The sequence below is a fragment of the Papaver somniferum genome, unplaced genomic scaffold (genome assembly GCF_003573695.1).
Source record: "Papaver somniferum cultivar HN1 unplaced genomic scaffold, ASM357369v1 unplaced-scaffold_150, whole genome shotgun sequence".
NCBI classification, from domain to species: Eukaryota; Viridiplantae; Streptophyta; class Magnoliopsida; order Ranunculales; family Papaveraceae; genus Papaver; species Papaver somniferum.
Genome location: NW_020624377.1, coordinates 720,431 through 741,659, shown reverse-complemented (window position 1 = coordinate 741,659; position 21,229 = coordinate 720,431). Strand labels below are relative to the sequence as shown.

At 35.1% G+C, this 21,229-nt stretch overlaps 1 protein-coding gene and 2 long non-coding RNA genes across 14 annotated transcripts; 2 read left to right on the top strand and 1 right to left on the bottom strand.

Annotated features, from left to right (window-relative positions):
* Positions 1 to 7,758: 7,758 nt before the first annotated feature.
* Positions 7,759 to 9,064, bottom strand: LOC113335856. The gene is made up of 2 exons (XR_003353528.1): positions 8,450 to 9,064; positions 7,759 to 8,340 (listed from the first exon to the last, which is right to left on the bottom strand). It is a non-coding gene; the product is annotated as an uncharacterized LOC113335856 (long non-coding RNA).
* Positions 9,065 to 9,805: 741 nt separating this feature from the next.
* LOC113336008 (serine/threonine-protein kinase HT1-like) lies at positions 9,806 to 16,380 on the top strand. Of its 12 annotated transcripts, none has more exons than XM_026582007.1 (9): positions 9,806 to 10,168; positions 12,025 to 12,165; positions 12,249 to 12,448; positions 12,837 to 13,000; positions 13,091 to 13,226; positions 13,328 to 13,462; positions 14,039 to 14,135; positions 14,236 to 15,228; positions 15,425 to 16,380. In XM_026582007.1, the coding sequence occupies exons 8-9, from the start codon at positions 14,967 to 14,969 to the stop codon at positions 16,195 to 16,197; spliced, it is 1,035 nt and encodes a 344-aa protein (XP_026437792.1). In that variant the 5' UTR covers positions 9,806 to 10,168; positions 12,025 to 12,165; positions 12,249 to 12,448; positions 12,837 to 13,000; positions 13,091 to 13,226; positions 13,328 to 13,462; positions 14,039 to 14,135; positions 14,236 to 14,966; the 3' UTR covers positions 16,198 to 16,380. The 12 variants fall into 12 exon arrangements, with proteins under 12 accessions (XP_026437792.1, XP_026437785.1, XP_026437786.1 ...); XM_026582000.1 differs by having other exon boundaries at positions 11,985 to 12,165; XM_026582001.1 differs by lacking the exon at positions 9,806 to 10,168 and adding an exon at positions 10,176 to 10,979 and having other exon boundaries at positions 11,985 to 12,165.
* A 2,556-nt stretch (positions 16,381 to 18,936) lies between these two features.
* LOC113335976 lies at positions 18,937 to 20,173 on the top strand. Its single transcript, XR_003353566.1, has 3 exons — positions 18,937 to 19,113; positions 19,203 to 19,412; positions 19,968 to 20,173. It is a non-coding gene; the product is annotated as an uncharacterized LOC113335976 (long non-coding RNA).
* The last annotated feature ends 1,056 nt before the right edge of the window (positions 20,174 to 21,229 follow it).

Here is a 21,229-nt window from a genome sequence, read left to right as displayed (position 1 = left end):
TAGCAGCCTCTTGTTATCACAACCTCTTTTCGCCAAGAGAATTCGGTAGCCTAAGATGGGTGATCAAATTGCCACTGATTCCTTTCCATGTGCAAATGTGACAGGTATAAGTAGTCTATATCCATCTAGATTTTACCCTCTAGAGAAACCCCCTAAAACATAGTAAATATTTTACAGAAAAGAATATTAGATATCATTGAAGAGGAAAAATCAACTTTCTCTGACTATATAAGCCTATGAACATGTGAGAATATCCTCGCATGAGCTCTAAAGTAATTTCCACGAATTATTTCAGTAATTAGACTCTTCCTTTCCACTTAAAAGCATATACATACACGTAAGGGTATAATTGTAGTTCATAAAAGTACTTGCTCTGTGAATGAATCCAGTGAAATTCAAAGTTACCCAGCTCCAAAAATGGTGACATTTACGACCGTGACATTTATGACTCAGATTGAGATACTATCTAGTTGACACAGTTCAGATAACATTTGCAAAAATAGAAGAGTTATATCACAATTTACGATTTAGGTTATATTATCAAAAAATTTAGGCAGGGAATGCATCACCTGAGCTTTTTTTTTTTACCTTCTCCATGAAGTTTGAGGTCCTAAACTGGATATTTCTTTGATGGAACTCCGACATACGCAGGTAAGGAATGGCAGAAATGATAATCTCTTCAACCGGTAATCTTAACCTCTTTAATATGAAGAGACCTGGATGACCTTGTTTGATACTTATCCTGCTCAATATTTATATTTTCTATACCCAGGCTATATTGTCCCTCCTTTAACTTCTATTAATTCTCCTAACTCTAACTCGAAGAATGGAACAACTTTCCAAGTTGATACTTCTTCTCATCATAATATCGATGTCCACGATCCCAGTTGTTGATTCCAAGAACTATTCAACCTTTTGTTAGCCATACTTTCAACTCTACTACACCTATTGCATGCGCGTCCTGAAACTCCTTTAATTCATGCACTAAAACGAAAAAATCATGTTATTTTCCAGTACTAATTCCATGATCTCCATTATTATAATTAATTAATAACTTCATTCATCCAAAGAATGCAGAATTGGAAACCGAAATGGCATACAATATAAAAGTGACCATGTTCTTGTCTAAAGTAACACGCCACTAAGAGTACATAAAGGCTTATGACGTCAAAAGAAGATTTTGAGGCTCAGAAGTATATCTAGAAATGGATTCCATAAAGATTTCATGAGGAAGTTGGTAGACATGAAAACATTTTGTCATTCAAAATTACGAAGAATATAAAACAAAAAATAACAAATAATTTTGAATTTTTCTATTTTCACAATCGGTTGTTTCCTGAAGTTTATTATCTACCGATTTTAATCGGTAGTCTCGTGATGTTATTTATCTACCGATTGTGGTAGTAGCTCCAAATTTAATTATTTCAAAACAAAGCAAAAAAGAGAAGAACATAGTCACAATCGGTTGATAAAACCCATACTAAACTACCGATTATGAAGGGATATATAAGTGTTTTACAACCTTTTTTGTCTTATTAGCCTCCCCTAACTCTTTCGGGGCCTCCCTAAAGGCGTCAGGTTATTCATTATCACACAACATAGAAGGGGTGAGCATCATATATTTGAAAAAAGATTATTCATCATAATAATCTTTGGCTGAGGTAAACCTGAAAATCCAATTTAACATATTACATCGGGAGAAACCAACCATTTTTTAACTATGAATTTTATATCTCTTGATGGAAATCAGTAAACGGAAAGGGAAAAATAGATTCCGGAACTCATCGTTCTAATAAAAAACCATAAAATAGATTCACTATGTTTTCGAATACTAAGCAATATACTCTTGCAAAGGGAACTTACTGTGATTCATCGACTATTCACTTAATAAATCAAACTATGTAGAAGCTACTGATTAAATCCCTATAGTACTTAAAAAAAAAAAAAATCAGATCCAACATATTACGCTAGAGCATGAGCCATCAGAGATACCCAATTCCACCAGCTAATATTATTGCAGTAAATACTGCAAACTTTGAAAAAAAAATCATGAAACGATAAATATACATCTCCAGCCTAACCGAGTAAAATAGGACCAGGTCAAGTGCGTGACAGAATGAAACCTTCTAGTCGATGTAGCTTCAAACCCCTCCAGTTCATAACATCATTTAACCAAAATCAGAATTCTTTGCCAATAATTCATCATGAAGAACAAAAGAAGTGATCAGTGAACCCAAAAAATACGAGAAGCACGACAAAGAGCAATAACAATAAACAAAAAACTCTAAATTCCTCACTATATGAATGAAAAAAGGAAGAAGAAAAAATTGTTACCTTGGTGTGGATTGAATTGGGAATATATTTTGTAAAAAGAAAACCTAAACATCACATTAGTAAAAAATCAAAACGAAACCCATATAAAGTTAGCTGGCTTGTTTGTTCAACCAAAAAAGAAAATCAACCAAACATTAAACATTGGACGAAATCAAAATTAAAAACATCAAACCTTAGAAAAAGAAAACTCAAGAAGAAAGAAAAGAAGAGAGAAAGTAAAGCCCTATCGTTTGATTTTTTTTTTTCTTTTTTTTTGGTATAAGATCTTCAATCGGAGATCACCGATACTTGCATTTGAAATCCATATTTAGTAGGAACGGTAAGTATGCAACCCGTGCTACACACAGGGTCATTGGGAACAATTAATCTAGTGTGGCGAGGCTCCGCCCCGCACTCATGGTCAAATACATTATATATTTTTTTTGAAGGGATAGGGAACTCCGATACCTTTTAGGTACTTTGATATAAAAAGAATCAAAAAAAGTTTTTTTTTTATAAACAATTAAGAAGAAGGTGGCTCCACAAATTTTGTATTACAAATTTTATACGAAGAAGTTGACTCCACCAATTTTGGATTTAAAATTAAAGGTTATATGCCTAAATTTTTTTGCAATTGAATATGATTACATTTATTGTTGCCCAACCATTTTTTTATGATAACAAACTGTCCTATTGAACGACTTTATCTGTAAAATCTTTGGTAGATATATAAATATACATCACATGAAAATTTGTAAAATACAATTTTCAAAATAAATAAAAAGAATGTGAAATGCAAGAAGTGTGCACATTGTGTTAACGGATAAATAGTTTGTTTATGTCGAGATATAAAAGTTGATGAATGTAACAATACCATGTTGAATCCAGTTTTTCTAGCAACTTGTCGGCATTGCATGTTTGTTGATGGTGTTGACCTACTACTTAAGCGCAGTTCCACGATAAGATGGACACTGGTCCCCAAAAAAGAACGCTATGGTACCACATTAATTATAAGATTCACATCCGATTAGTTTAAAATTGTAACACTTGGTTTTGGGTTTAAAAAATTTAAACAATATACTATCGGAGAATAATAATATGTTTCAAAACTGGTGTGTCTAACAATAATAACTCGTCCTATTCATAGTCTCTATTTAATAAGTAAAAACTTCATTGTCTTCTTCATCTATCTTGACCAACGGTGGCATGCCAGGATGCATCTCTATAATCACGTCTATTTTATCATCATCTTCATCCAGTTCGATTAACGTATGCATGTCATCGTCGTTTTCTATAATGTCATACTTCCTATTTTGTACCAGGTTTCTTAGTAGGTGTATGGAGTTGTACTGTGTCAGAAGTTGTACTTACTCATTCATTTTTTTATAATAGAAATGCTTTCTCCAAAGCATTATCATAGTGAAATATAACATGTGCATTTAGAATGAGATATATGAAGTTCCTTTCTTCACGTATGTAACCCGTGTTATGCATCAAGTCCGTTGGTAATTGTTGACTTAGTGTCTCGTAGTCCAGATGCCTTAAACATGTTTAAATTTTTTCTTGATTGTTAGGTTATTTTCCAAATTAATACCACTTGGTACTTAATATTTTCTAGGAATATTTAGCTTATAGTATTATTAAACATACTCATACAGTAAGAAATACTAAATTTTCTCATTCATAGAAAAAGATCAAAAAAAAAAAAACATGTTAATTTTATCGTAGAATGTGAGTTTTAATTCATGGTTACACGAAAGTCAATCAGTATAGTCTATCTTATCATGTAACTGAATATGATTTGTAAATAACAGTTTCTTGCATTGTTCTTTTTGTGAACCGATATTCAACGCATTTTTGCAGGAAAACAACTAAATAGTATAACTAATATTGTCAAATTCCAAAACTAGAGCAATTAAATCCACATAAAATGGGATGAAAAATACAAAAATCATTATAAGGGGAGGATACGTTCACATGGTAGTTCTCATGCTATCTCACAATTGTTATACCAATTTTTTGTAGAATTCAAATGACAATGCATTTGAAGTTGACGTTTCAATAAAGCTCTTACAAATTAAGCTCTACAATAACACCAAAAATAAGCACAATCTGAAACGTATAAAACTTCCATCTATCAGTTTGAAAATTCTTAGTAGTTGAAAATTGACGCAAAATTAAAATCGATACATAGATAAATGAGCTGATTTCTTATAAGGATGTATACTTATAAAAATTCACATTCGTTCCAATAATGAGAAAAATCTGAGACGTATAACATCGCCATCTATCACTTTGAAACTTAGTCGTTGAAAGTAAACATATGAAATTTGAATTGGCAGATGCTAGCATTGCATGTTTGTTGATGGTGTTGAACTACTACTTAAGCGTCGTTCCATGATAAGATGGACACTGGTCCCCAAAAAGAACGTCATGGTACCATTTTTTTATAAGATTCACATCTGATTAGTTTAAAATTGTCACAATTGGTTTTGGGTTTAAAAAATGTAAACAATATATACTATCAGAGAATAATAATATGCTTCAAAAGTGGTGTGTCTAAAAATAAACACTCATCCTATTCATAATCTCTATTATTAAGTAAAAACTACATTGCCTTCTTCATCTATCTTGACCAAAAGTGGCATGTCAAGAGTCCTCTCTATAATCACGTCTATTTATCATTATCTTCATCTAGTTCGATTAACATAGGCATGTCATCGTCGTTTTCTATAAGTCATACTTCCTACTTTGTACCAGGTTTCTAGTAGGTATTTGGAGTTGTTCTCCATCAGAAGTTGTACTTATTCATTCATTTTGTTCAATACATATGCTTTCTCCAAAGCATTATTATAGTGAAATATAACATGTGCTTTTAGAGTGAGATATATGAAGTTCCTTTATTCAAGTATGTAACCCGTGCTATGCATCGACTCTGTTGGTAATTGTTGACTTGGTGTCCCGTGGTCCAGATGCAAACATGTTTAAATTTTTTCTTGATTGGTAGATTATTTTCCAAATTAATACCACTGGTACTTAATATTTTCTAGGAATATTTGGTTTTTGTTAGCAGAACAATAATGATAATAAAAAAGAAAAATTTCATTATAGTATTTTTAAACATACTCATACAGTAAGAAATAGTACATTTTTTTCGTTCATAGAAAAAGATCAAAACAAAAAAAAACATGCTAATTTTATCGTAGAATGTGAGTTTTAATTCATGGTTACATGAAAATCACTCTGTATAGTCTATCTTATCATGCAACTGAACAGATTTCTAAATATATCTCACAATTTCGGCACCAATTTTTTTTTGTAGAATTCAAATGACGACAATGCATTTGAAGCTGACGTTTGGATAAAGCTCTTACAAACTAAGCTCTACAATAACACCAAAAATAAGCACAATCTGGAATGTATGACACTTCCATCTATCAGTTTGAAAATTTATAGTCGTTGAAAATTATCGCAAAAATTAAAACCGCTACATGGATAAATGAGCAGATTTCTTGTAGGGATGTATACTTATAAAAATTCACATTCATTCTAATAATGAGAAAAATCTGAGAAGTATAATATCGCCATCTATCACTTTGAAACTTAGCCGTTGAAAGTAAATGTCTGAATTTTGAATCGACAGACGGTAAGGTTAAGCATCTCGAAATGTAATAATCTTTTTTGGTAGAAATTTAGCGGCTTGTAACAGGCACATATCCAAAATCTCTAATTTATTGTTTAGGTTTTATGAAAAATGTGACCCCGAAATTATGAGATAGTGTAAGATACACCAACTGCATAGGAACCCCCCACCATTAAATAGGTGACTTGTAGAATAACCATGTGCATTATATTTAATGAGCTCCCGTGGATATTGCGTGCACTAAATCTATTAGGATAAAAACTCCAACATATCAATCAAGTATCAAAGGGAAAAGTTATAGTCATCCAATTCCACTGGGTCTAAAAGTGATTCAGGAGAAATATCGAGAAAAACTTCGATATATATCTCGCACCATCGAGAAAAACTGGCACTGTTGAAGTAAAAGAATTGCTCGAGTACTCTACTGCTTTGTCAGTGGCAACCAGTTTAGACAAACTTGACCTGATGGGGAATGTTGAATCCTTCCTGTCTTAAGCTCTGCAAAAATTTGGATTGCGAACTCACAAAATAGGGATATTAGGACTGGGGAGTATGTTGCTGGATAAGGACTACGAAGGGAGGAATATTTATTTCCAAAATTTTCTCTTAGAATATCTCCGTTAAATTAGTTAAGTATATGTCCCGTCCAAATTTGTTAAATGTGGTAGTTATAATAGGAGATACGTGGCTGCTATGAATTGGGTGGAATTGAGGAACAGAGGGTTTTGGTAACAGACGATCCGGAGCCGTTTTAGATTGGTATTTACCTAACATCAACTCCCCAAAGTCTTGCTAAAAATATCTAAAAAATTAAAAATTGAATTGTCAAAAATGGTTTTATTTTTGTCATGCGAATTACATGTTGTAAATGTGATGATTAGATTTTATTAAAATTACGTAAACATGGTGTAAGGAATTTTGCTAAAATTTCGACCAATGAGGATCAAGGATTTCGTCGACTCCCCACACAAAAAGAGGGCGAACGTTACCGCTCAATTTGGAGCATAAGATCAAATCAATTCGATTTTAAATTGATGGCTACGAAATGTAAGGGGGCTAACTTGTTTTTCAGCCATCAGAGCGAGGGTTTATGTTCACCGGCCAGTAAGAGGGGAGGTAAGGCGCAACTCTCAACGTGGTGTGAGAGATGTGATTGGGGTGTTTAGTTGTTGATTAACATTTGATAGGTATGAAATTGTCCTTTACGTCCTGAACCAATTGTAGATGAAAGTTGCTCAACACTATCTTCTAATGATGCTGCAAAAATTTAAGACCAGATGCAAAAGTAACAAACTTGCAGCAGTTTAAAATATAGTGCAGCAGCAGCAGCAGTCGTGTGTTGGCTTGCAAGATGCCAAGTCCAAGTCCATACACACCTTATCTCTTCTTTTTCCAGACCTACCTACTAGATACTCACTCTGATATTTGTGCAACAATAGACAAAGAAACACACACACAGACCAAACAGATCAGTACACTGACCAACCAAAACTATAAAATAAAATTTAAACTTGTACAACCCAAAAGATCCCATGTATTTTTTTTCTTGATTTGATTCCAAATTTTAACTTCATTTCATTTCTCAATTACTTAGTACTTCGGATTAGACTAGACTAAACTAAACCATGACCAATGACACCACCATGCACACATTTCCATCCGGTAACGAACAGCATCCAACTACTAGAGATAAGATTGCTCCTGAAGCGCAATTTAGCCTGGATTCAAACTAGCAAACAAGATATACTACAAGGCTGCTATCCTAATTGGCATATCTTCGCTAAAATTACATTTTACATGTATTCACAGGTTAATATATCTAATAATTATTTTTGAATAAAAAAAGGTTACAGTGTTTATTTTGCCGAGAAAAGGGATACATACTATAATCCAAAAATCTAGTTAATTGTTTTCTCACCATTTCAGCACTAATTTTAGTTTCCAAATTCTTTCTCAACCTCTTAGCAGTTGTTTTTATAACAGGGTACCACAAATGATTATTTTTCTCCATAACTTTGATCTTGTTTTTTAAAAAAGGATGACAGGACATTTGCATTTCTGAAAAGAGTTAAGGCGAGTCGTGATTTCTGGAGACACGAATGGTGAAACATTGGTATCGATCAGGTTTTGATGAATGGAATTATTTTGATATCACCCATATACCCCGAGTATACTTGAGTTCGATTTGGCAATTCAGTGGAAACCGGCTTCTGTATAAGTTTGTTCAATTGGTTCATCCTTCAAGAACATCTACAGCAGAATATCCATATTTCCCATTTGCATGGCATGATATTAAAAGATTGATTTGTTCCTTTGTGCGATGTGCTTCGCCACCATGTCCTTCAAAAGCTTGTGCCTAAATTGGGTGTTTTACTACGAGCATCCTATAGAATGAGTTTTCTGATTTGGTAAGTTCAAAAAAAAAAACATTTACACGTACGAAATGTAATAGCATCTGCTAATAGTATGTAATAACACAATGAGTTCATCTACCTCTACATTTGCGAAGTCTTCTTTTGGAATCCCACTTCCAACTAGACACACCATCTTCTATATGTATACAATCATCTTCTATTTTCACCCACCCAGGAATCATGCCAAAAGCCTAAAAGCTTGAATCAAAAGCAAAGTACCGCATCCACTTGATAATTGTTCTTTTTTTATGTGCCTCACTCATTTTCCTTACTCCACTCCACCATCATTTATCTGCGACACAATTTTTGAGCTCTTCGTTCGAATAAAGAAAGTGCCAATCCACATCACACTCATAAACAGGTTCTCTCGTACACATGGCACTACTGTATGTCGCACTATCCCCCAAAACGAATCCATCCACAAAAATAAACTTTAAATTACTACATTAACTTTAACACTGAGACACTACATTGTTGTTGATGCGGAAATTTCATAATATTCATGAATGATAAATTGGTGACTTTGTAGGCTACAATGCACTGCTGATTTTCCTATCTAGACTGCACGAAATAGTGGACGATGGCACAACAAACTCCCGTACGTTTTCGAAACAGCAAAATTCACATCAGGGGTGTTGAATAGGCATTATAAATGACCTTATGCTACGCGCCGTTTATATGACCGTCTATGGAGAAATTTGATTCTTCCCTATTTTGCGTTGGGAGGCTCGTTGAATTCTATAAACTGTATACGTGATGTGTACGGATAATATGATCACAGGCTTCTCATAAATTTGGTCCCAACATTAGGCTACCTGTAAACATCATAACCTTATCGTACGGAAGAATTGAATAATTGTCCTTAGACTTCAGTTGTCAACATCTTTAGTTATTTCAACACACATGTTGTGTCGTTCACTGATTGATGAATGAACGGTCTACAAGTAAATGCGCTTCCAATAACATATGAAATTATTCTCTTTTCAATTTTGTCTTTCACTCGGTACATTTCCAATTTGCTTTAGATTCGAACGTCCACCACCAGCAAATGCTTCAAATCAAACACATTAGACATTCTGTACAAACCCCTTTCGTCTTTAAAAAGTACACAATGTGTTTAACTAGATATGTTTTTAACTTGTCGAGTTATATAATGTAAAAGAGTCCATATCCAAGGGAGTAGATCACATTATAGCTAATACAGAGACTTGTACTAAAACTTCAAGAAGTTATATATGGGCACAAGTACTGCAGTGTAAAACCGTAAAAATGTTGAGCAGCGGAGAGGGTAAAAGAATGCTTTCAGTTGAGTTGACAACTACTACTACTTTTTCCTGCCTAATTCTAATGGCTAAGAAAGAAGACGGATTCTCAGGCACTATAGCTTTTATTCCAAGCTATGTATTCTATAAGAGAGTTTAGTGAGAAATGAATGAACGGTTAAGAAACTCAGAAAGTGACAATCCACATGGGTAGAAAGCCAATACCAAATATTCGGTAAAACCTAACCAACTGCCGGTGAGTGAACTGGTCGGACTTCGATACTGAAAAAAAATTCGGCTAGAGTGGGGTGAAGTAGACGTACACGTAAAGGCCAGAAGACACATACCTCTTTTAATTATTTCTAACTACATTTATTAATATTAATTTCTATACTTCTTTAGTGATTTGTTTCGGTTTTCATTTCGTTTAGTAGTCTTGATATCCTGAACCACCACATCGTCTTCATTTTGAACTAAGAAGAGAAGAAGATTTTTGTTGTTGTCGTTGTAATTTTCTTCTTCCTCCTCCACTATCAGTAAGTACACTACCTTTTAATTCTATCTTTCAAGTTTTTGATTGATTAGATTTTCAATCCTTTCTAGGAAAATGGCAAAGCCCCACCTCAACTAGCAGATTGGTACTACTGGCCCAACTATTTGGCTTTCATTTTTTTGTTTTCCTGTTCATTTTCGTTGTCCATATAATTGTGCTCCGTCAGTTATTTTTAACCTCAACTTTTGTGTGGGCGTTTGGCTATCCATCTTTGGTAAATTATGTCCCATTTTCACTTTCATACATCCAGTAACATGGTTGAAATTCTATGCTTAGTAAGGAAAATCTTGGAGTTTCTGGCGCGCTAAATCTGGCCACTTGTTCTGAAAGTTGACATGCATTGGCGCATGACTTATAAGTTAAATTCTAAATAATTCTCCTTACAAATATTTTCTTCCTTTGGTTTCAAATCCATTCATTGAATTCAAACACCAAACTCCTTACCTAACACTGTTTCAATATTTAGGTTTACATGTCTTGTTCAGTTTGACAACGATAGAAACCAAATAAATTTACTTAAATTAGAAAAAATATTAAATACGTAAAAAAAAGTAGAAGTTTCCAACAATTGGCGAATTATTTTGTACACATGGTGTGGTGATGTAGTCATAAAGATAATTAATTTGATTGATAAGTTTAACTAACACACATGGCTATTATTTACTACCCTTGTATTATCTGACTGTAAAGTAACTTGCGGGAGATAGTCTGCAGACTCATTTTGATTGACCGATCTACAACAGCTAATAAGGCAAGAAATTCCGTCAGCTCTGCAGCTATATTGCTCCATGAAAGTATGTGCATTTGCTTCCTGTATGTTACCCTGCAAATGTGAAGCATCAAATGACATGCATGGCCTGTTAGTTTTGCCTCGATCAGTACATACAGATGAAATGCTACCGTTACTGTTAATACGAAAATGAAAGTTAATAAGAGTATGTATATTTACTCTCCAGTCTGCACGAAAAAATAGTTTGGTACGTAGGGTGAAGTAGACGTACATGTGAAGGCCAGAAGACACATAACTCTTTCAATTATTTCTAACCACCACATTTATTAATATTAATTTCTATACTTCGTTTAGTAGTCTTAATGTCTTGAACCACCACATCTTCTTCATTTTAAAACACTCTCCTCAATTCTTTCTTCTAAAACAGAGAGCCGGAGATAGGATTAATCTAAAACAACAACAACAAAAATCTTCTTCTTCTTCTCTCTTCTTCTTATCAAAAAGCTGTTTGTTAGTTCTTCTTCCTTCTCAAGAAGGCAATAGTGATTTTCTTCTTCGTTTCTCTACAATCAGTAAGTAAGTATGTTATGTTCTTATTATCATGGTTTATTTGCTTTTTATTTTTCTGGAATATGCGATTTTGGATTTTGGATTTTTTTTATTTTTTATGTTCTTATCATATGTAGGTTTATTTGCTTTTTATTTTCCTGGAATATATATGCGAGAGATATTTGTATTCAAAATTTGACATCCCTTCTAAGTAGATTAGAATCTTACAGTTTAATCAACTCTTAATCCAACTCTATAAATTATATGATGCCACTCTAATGATTGAGTATACACAATATCATCCTCAAGTTCCACCACTATAGCACTAAGAGACCGATTTTCAACTACATGATCAGAAACATATTGTCTGCTCTTTTTCATCTCTAAACGGATATTGATGCAACTTGTACAATATGTGGTGCCATGCCGATTTACATATACTTTCCTAAGTGTGCTTATATTATGTGATTAATTGACATCCTCAAGTGATTTTGATTTGAACATTCTTTTCTTTATTCAGACATGACTCACCAAGGCCAATCATCTTCCTTCGCAAACAGAAATCTCGACACAATCCTCCTTAATGTCAACGATCGGTTCCCGCGTCATTTTTTGACTCGATATTCCCAGGTGCAGTTGAACCTGGAAGCATAACTTCCCCACCCAGTTTTAAGAGGGAAATCCAGGAGTTTCTGGCTAAGGTAATTCTCTGTCGTTCTCACCATCTCTGTCTCGATGGGTTTAAAATTTTTCTCTTTTTGACAATCTTTCTCCCTGTTTTCAGAACGCAGGATTGCATGAGGTTCCTTTGGTCCATATAGCGTACAGGTTGCAAGATTTAGCGATTTGGAGGAATTCGGATTACTTGGTACATTAACCTTTTGCTCACTCCACATTGGAAAATGGAAAGGGGCATCAGTAGTCATTAAAAAGCTTAAAGATAGCTGCTTCCAAGGATATTCCCGGGAACAAGAGGATAATTTGGTAAGAATTCTCTTAACAATGTAACAGCATGTGCTCTTGGACCGCATAATAAAAGACTGCACACAACATTTTCTATCTTGCAACCTCTTTTAGGTATTGCATTATGCTAGACAAACCACATAAATATCTACACCTTCGGAGGGACATGCCATTACATTCATCTGGAAGTAGTATTATGAAGTTGCTGAGATACAAATCAAAACCCAACAGTCTAAATTACAAAGTTCAAGTCAGAGCGCAATATGAACACGATAAAGGCATCATAAGAAATTTCAGTTGGATTATTGAATAACAACTCTAGCTACAACCTTGAAATAGATATAGCATGGCAGTATATATAGTGAGTTGAATGCAGTATAGATATAACATTCTTTGTTTTCCTTTCCAGATAGAGATATTTTGGCGTGAAGCAGTTATTATGTCAAAGACTGAGCATCCAAATGTGGTGAAGTTTTATGCGGTTGTCCCTGATGGTCCACAGCCAAAACTTACTGTCCTCTGTGAGTATATGCAACATGGATGTCTAAGGAAATATCTTGCAGAGAATCCAGGGTACGTAACTTGTTTGTTGGTTTGTTTTTTCTTTTCTGTTTCTCTAAGAAGGGAAGATATGTTGACCAAATGCGAAATTATGTTAATTAGGAAACTTGACAAAAGTGACAAGGTGAGGATAGCGATGCATGCAGCGCGTGGGCTAGCATACTTGCATGCCCAAAATATCATACACTTTGATGTCAAGTGTAACAACTTGTTGCTCTATGATAACAATCCCTGCAAGGTATGTGATTACATTTATTCGCTTGTCCATTTACAAAACGTCTACGCCATTTTGATGTATTTGGAAAATAAATGAATTTCTATATGTATTTGTTTTAACAGATTGGTGACTTGGGCATGTTTAATACAAATATAAGGAGAACTCCGGAAGATCTCGATTTGGCTGACTGGAAACAGTCGTTTCCTTGGATTGCACCTGAGCGGTTGGATGACAGCGGGAGTAGAGCTTCAGGGAGGGTAAGCTACTGTTCTTCTTTTCTGTTTTTGGATGGCAGACATCTAGCTCCATGTTGTAAACCTGCATGATCCCTAAGTATTAGTCCAAATCTAGCTTTACCAGTTTGTTCCAAAAATGATGCATCAAAGTTAAATTTAAGAGCATCCTCAGATTTCTGGCTCCTTCATAGAGATTCTGTATTGCATCATTACTTCTGGGTGAAGCACTGGAAATCCAATCCGCATAGAGTGTTTGTATTATGTATGAGCTATATTACCTGCATTTACATGCACATTCTTGAAATCAACAGAGCATCTAAACTTCAATAACTGCCAAAGGACTATCGCTTAACTCATCGTACTTCAGTTTCGATTATGTTTAATTTTGTACAACTTATATCACATTCACATTATACTGGCTAAATATTAAGACCTGGTGATATATTCAAACAAGATTTAATGCAGAATCATACTTGATATATGTATCAATATTTAGTTAGTGTTAATATAATTTAATCCAAGAATTTGGTGTGGATTCATATTTTCCGAACCAGAAATTAATTTCGTTTCAGAACAATTTATATCCTTGGATGACAGGCTGCTGATATATTTTCATTTGGGATCGTACTATGGGAGATTTGGACGGAACAAGTACCCTATGCAAACATGGATATTTCCCTGGAGAAATTTCTTGGTATTCATCCCGATCTGTATTCTTTTCTTGTTTGTTGTTCAAATTTTTTATACACAAGGCTTAAATAAAACACATTATTTTTCTTTTTTTGTTGATACAGATGATCTTAAAAATAAAGAGCTGAGGCCGGCGATTCCGGAGTGCTGTGATAGCTAATGGGGAACACTCATGAAGGACTGTTGGGCAGAAAACCCTATGGTTCGACCATCCTTTGCAGACATAGTTAAGCGTTTAGAGGTTATGTGAAGAGCGCAAATTAGTGTTTGCCGTTGATTTTAGTATGTATTAATTTGTGTTCGGATTTGTCGTTTTAGTATTTGGGTGTTGACCGGTAGTCAACTTGGTCAGTTAAGTATTCAGGTCAAACTTAGTAATAACCGTTTTATTAAAAACAACTCCTATGGTTGATGTTAATTTAGATTGGTGGCTGAGAATAAACCAAAATAAGTATGTTACAACTAGTTGTGCGGGCGGCTGAATCTAATGAAAAACATTACACAACTAATTTTGTGCATAAAGGCACCAGTTTTGAGCTGTTTCTTCACCTGAGAGTTCGACAACCTACCCAAATTTCACGACACATTGACCGTTTAAAAATTAAAACCTTATACAAGAAGGAAAACTAAAAAAAATCGGAGATTCCCTGATCAGTGAAGTAATCCTACTTCTTGTCAAATTAGAATTAATTTTCAAGTCGGAAAGTAGGCAATATATAAGCAGCAGTGTCATCCTATTTCTTGTACATCTAACTACAAGAAAACAAAGATCATCAGAAAGAGAGTAGTTTGAGAATAGTTTTTGTACGTAGTAAGAGAAAAAAACAGCGCAAAGATGGGAGACAAAAATCCTAAAGACTACAAGGGTAAGAGTGTTATTGTACACGAAGACGAACCAGATGTCATCAATCAAGAACCCATTCAACATCCTCCTCGGATTCAGCACCCAAATCTTCCACCCGGTTTCAAGCTTCAGCCAAGCGATGATGAGTTGGTGTCTTATTACATAAAGAACAAGATTAGAGATCCTACTCGTTTTCGACCTTCTTTTATCCCTGACACAAATATTTACGATTATCTTCCTCGAGAGCTGTTAGGTACGTATACATGCATGCCTTTGGTTGATTCTTTTCGCTTAAGTACTGAACTATATGCTGTTGCAATATGCTCTTGGTTAAATTTTCTTGATCACGTTAAACTCTTGTTCCTTATTTTCTTTTCTTGATTCTTGAAGTTTCTTGTATGTTAATTGATCTCTATTACGATTTTTTATTATTGTTGATTTTATTGCAGAAGGAAACAAAGACATGGATGCTTATTTCTTTTCAGCAAGAAATAAAAAATATCAAAACGGGACTAGAGCTGATCGAAGTGTCAAAAAAGGCCAAGGACACTGGAGAATGGGATCCAAAACTAAAGAGATTCCAGGAGTTAACGGAAGGACAATTGTTGGTTATAGGAATAGCCTTAAGTTCTACGTGGGTAAGAATAAAAAAGATTGTATTGCAACAAATTGGCAGATGAAAGAATATGTCATGTGTGGTGACGATAAAGAGAAAGTAGGATGCAGCAGCAGCAGCAACAACATGAGGCTGGATGATTGGGTCATATGCCGAGTCCACTGGCACGAGAACGGCAAACAAACTGAATCCACTGCTGAGGTTGATAATGATAGTAACGCTGGAAATAGTATCAACAGTACTTGTAATAAGAAGCCGAGGATAGAAAAAGAAAGAAAAGATGGCGAAGGGCAAGAAGGTATCAAAATTGAAGGTCAAGAGAATGTCGCAACGTCCTCAAACGTGCCTGGACCAGTTCCCCATCGTCAGTATGGAAATCAGTTTAATTATTATAATCCTCGGTTTTTAGGTAACAACTTTGGGAATTGTGTGATGCCCTCGAATCAACCTCAAAATAATTATCAGTACCAATTTGGTGGTTACTCGGGGATGTTTCACCAACAGCATCAGCAACAACCGGATCAACAATTTGAACAAGAGCACCAGCAATATGGACAATATCATCAACAATTTGAACAACAGCAGCAACATATACACACCAAATAAATCAAAATAAGTGAAGAGTCTTCCCTGAAGTAAATCTTATCATTTACAAATCAAGAATGCACTCGAGTCTAATTACGTCCTGTCTTATAATTGATTTAGATTTTCTTAGTTACTTCTTTTACCTGTTTTGGATTTTTTAATTGAGCCATATGCATTTCAAATGCTTCTGTTTATCTGTGTGATTCCTGCTTTATATTATTAGAAAATAATAATAACTTCTTAACTTTTCTGCTCTATTTTTATATTCTAATTAACACAACTAGGAAACTAATAGTGTATTGCTTTGCTGCGTGAGTTTTCTTGATGTGAAAACGTTCCGACCAGATGATAGATCGGGCCTTCGCAGTATGTAGATACTCTAAACAAGAAGTTACCCAATCTATTTCTCAAGACTCGACCATGATATGTGGATTGGTCAGGTTATCTGTAAAACCTCCATGAATCTTTTAGAAGAAGAGAAGTTTTGGTGAAAATTTTCGGTATATTTGAAGCTTTTATTCACAGCCATCTAGACTTAGATCAGTTTTAATTTGCCAAAAGCCATCTTTTCCCAAATCATTTTAGCTTGGGTTATTTTATTTTTGGTACTCAGGTTTTGTCCAACTTTTGAGTGTGGTCTAACATTTGTCCAGCTTGGTGTTTGGTACTTGAAAATAACGTTGACCCTCGTTGATCCTCGTTGACCCAACTGACTTCTGTTAAGAAATTAATAAATAATTTAAAAAATTATAAAAATGTAATTATTAGATGGGATTACTATCATACCCTTTATTCATTCCAACATTTACATTACATCCAACGACTTTAATAAGCCCATTCATCCTACGGCCGTGATATGAAGCATATATTAACCCTAAAGCTAACTCTTGCTTTTCCTTTTATACTCTCTTCTATATCTTATTCCGCTTCTACTGTTAGAAACCCCAAAATTTAAGAATTCTTCATCTTCTTCGATATGAAGGTGTAATCCATGGTGATTTCGTGGAAGGTATGTTTCGAATCAACATGACAGGGAAGACACATGGGGTAAAGAAGAAACGGTGATTTCTGCTGCTGCTATTGTTGACGAGATGTAATGGTGGCGGTTGATTAAGATGGAATTCGAGATTTTAAAAGAGGGGTTTTGAATATGTTATTATGCTCTTCAATAATTGATGGAAATTTATGAGTGCAAGCTTGATTTGAGATTGATTTTATATCTTTGATAGCAACAGTGAAGCTAGGGTTTGAGTTCAATGAAGAGATGGGTTATGTTGGAGGAATTCCGGGCGTGATAAAGCTTCTTCTGATGGAATCAAGAGTGAAAGATGGAGTTACAGTGCTTTAATTTGAGGCATAGTGAAGCAGAATGGTGAGAGATGCTGCCGTTACTGATTGGGTTGTGCCAAAGCTTAGATAATAAGGAAGAAATGGTCTTGATGGGTGTTTGTTGTAGCCGCGAGTATGAGATGGAAATGGAGATGGGTTTGAGGTTATGGTTGTTGTTGTTAAAGATCAGTTGAATTGTTAGTTAGACATGGAGGTGCAGCTGTTGAGTTGGTGGCGCAATTGTTTGACATAGGAGACGGTGGTGGTGGAGGTGATGGGATGTCGAGAGGTGGAGGAAACACTTTGTGAAGAACAGTCATGGAGAAGAAAATATCAAAATTTTCAGCTGTTGTTAAACTTTTACCCCCTTTCGGTTTGAACTCAAGCTTATACTAGTAAATTCACTCAATTACTAGATTTTATATTAACTTTTGAAAAATACAAAATAAAAGTTACGAGTCAACGTGGATCAACGTTATTTTCAAGTACCAAACACCAAACTGGACAAATGTTAGACCAAACTCAAAAGTTGGACAAAACTTGAGTACCAAAAACAAAATAACCTTTTTAGCTTTCCCTTTAACAAAAAATCCAAGATGACCAGTTTCAGTCAAACAAGGTTAAAATGTCAATTTACCACACATCGACCGTTTGATGGTCTCACCTGACCTGATATAGGAATTGACAAGTTTTCTCCCGGTGCGACGTGTTTTCATCAATCGAGGTGTAATCTCGATGATTTTTAACGGCTTCTGATTAAACAAACCAAATCTAGGCCTTTTATATTCACGGGTTTGGTTTCTTCTCTTATAAGACAACAAAGAACACAGTGGATAGAGATAAAGAAACCAGTCGAGAGAGTGGGAGATTTCTGATGTGAGAATAGGAGGGAAAGATTAGTGTTTGATGTTCGATTAGTTGGAATAGATAACGGTAAACCTAGAGCACTGGAATTTTTCGTTGTTGGATTAGTTGAAGAACAGTTGAAGTTAAAGGGAGAAGGAGAAGAAGGAAAACTGCAAATAGAAGCAACATGGGTCTTCAAAAAGAGTAAGTAATAGAAACCCAACGTGTATTTATCTTTGTTTTCGTTGTATTGTGTGGTTAATTGTGTTAATTTGGTATAAAGTGAATTTAGGGTTCTTTTCTGACTTACGTTAATGAGAATGTCACAACGTCCTCAAACGTGCCTCAACCAGTTCACCATCCTCAGTATGGAAATCAGTTTAATTATTATAATCCTCAGTTTGCAGGTAACAACTTTGCGCATTCTGTGATGTCCTCCGGTTCCATGCCAAGTATTCAACATCATCAAAATAATTATCACTACCAATTTGGTGGTTACTCAGCGACGTTTCACCAACAGCAGCAGCAACAACCGTATCAACAATTTGAACAACAGACGCAACAACATTATTATTACATGAACAATAACATTAACAACATCAACTATATATACACAATAACACAAAAGAAAATCAACAAAAGTGAACAACAGCAGCAATTTGAAGAACAGCAGCAACAACATTATTACATGAACAATAACATTAGCAAAATCAACTACATATACACAAAGGAAATCAACAAAAGTGAAGACTCTGCCCCGAAGTAAGTCGATTACAGTTTATTATCTACAAATCAAGAATGCCCTCGAGTCTAAGTACATCCTATCTTATAATTGATTTGGATTTTTGTAGTTTCTTCTTTTTCTCTGTGTGTGTTTCTTGCTTAAAATGGCGGCCTCAGAGAAAACAGTATTCTCCAAATCATCTTCTGTATCTTTATGTATGAATTTGTGAAGTTGTTGCACCCATGGTCAGAGATGCTTTTGTTTCTGAGGAGGTGGTTCGTATAGACTGCAAGGTCTCGAGATGAGTGGCTACAAGTAGATAGGCTTCAAACTCAGGGTAAGTTTACTGTTGATTCTTGTGAAAGTTTAGACTTTAGATAAACACTTATATTTTTAGTCTTTATACTAGTTTTAACCTCAAGTTTCTCTCTTGAGTTTGGCTATCCATCTTTTGTAAATTCTGCCCCATTTTCATATCAAGTAACATGGTTGAAATTTTGAAGTTTTCGACGCGCTCAATCTGGCTACGCGTACTGAAAGCTGAGATTCATTGGCGCATGACTTATAAGCATAGTAAATCCACTTAAGGGAAATCTTGAAGTTTCCGACGTGCTCACTCTGGCCACTTGTATTAAAAGCTGAGACTAATTGGCGTAGGACTTATAAAATTAAATAAATAATTCTCCTTACAGATATTTTTTACCTTTGATTTCAAATTGATTCATTGAATTTAATTTTTTTACCTTTGATTCCAAATGGATTCATTGAATTTAAACTCCAAACCCCTTACCCAATGCCGATTCATTATTTAGATTCACATGTTTTTTTTCCATTTTAACAATGACACAAAAACAAGTTTTATTGAATCCGTAATCATTTTGCAAATGCGCAGGTACAATTGGGAGAAGAAAGCATGCCCAGAGTGATGCGTCAGCTTAGGTACATTGGAGCTTCAGCACAGATAAGCACTTAGAGTAGAAATTTGTAGTTTGAATGTAGAGAAGTCATTTGGAAGGTAGGTCCAGGAATGTGACCATAATTTTTAGTTTTTTGTGGAGCTGAGAGGTATCGGCCATCATGGCCGGCTGTGATTTTGCTGCCCCGAGGCAATAGTAAAAATTGTTGCCCAATTTCTCAATTATCACTCTTTTCAGTCCCTTGGGACATTACTAACAGCGGGACAAATCATCCGGGACGATTATCTGCATTTTGTTGGTAGCTAGAAGCTATCGAACCCAGGGAGTACGGGGGTGGCGGCCGCTTAGGGGTGCTCCAGCCACCCCCAAATCTCAAAGACTCACCCAAAACCATTTTTTCATGTGTAATTTTTGGGGGAGAAAAAATAGACCCTAAGAATTTAATGTTTAGCCCATAGTGTTATTTTAGCCCATCCACGCTTCGAATCGTGCTTCAGTCGCTGATCACACTACCAAGTCCACTACTGCTTCACTTCGGCACATCACTTTTTCCTTAATTTTCTTCACCCTCGCCCCATGAACTATCAGTCAAATTCCCCTCTAGATTTCTTGTTCGTGGTCCATAACCTCCTCCTTCCTAGCCCTACTACAACAATCCACGCCTAAAGTTCCTGACAACAATAGCATACCCCTTAGCATAAAACAGGGCACTGACTAACAATGCATTACGGGTACACTTCGGATCTGTATTGACCTATTTTAAAAAGCCCGACCCATTTCACTATCTAAATTAGCTCCTCGTTTAGACAGCCTCTTCCATCTTCTTCTTCTTTATTCATCTGTAACCTAAATGTCAAACCCTGAACCCCAATTTTTCATATCATATTTCCTCATCTGTAAATTGGGTGTTTAATTTGTGATCAGTTGAGTTTCAGAGTTGTGAGGTTAATTGAGGAAAAAGACGAGGAACATGTCAAGCATTCCAGAAGAGATTTACCTCCAAATCTTGTTAAGAGTATCAGTGAAATCAACATTCGTATGTAAGCGTGTTTGTAAAACTTGGTTTTCGTTGATTTCTGATCTGGGTTTTGCTAATATGCATCTTGATTTTACTCCCTATAGAAATATCTCTGAGAATCTAATGGCAACTGGTCTTTTATATGATTTTATTGTAATCCACTCTATAAAATACGATTCATTACAACCATCTTTGTGGGAGAAGAGTGAATTCACTGAA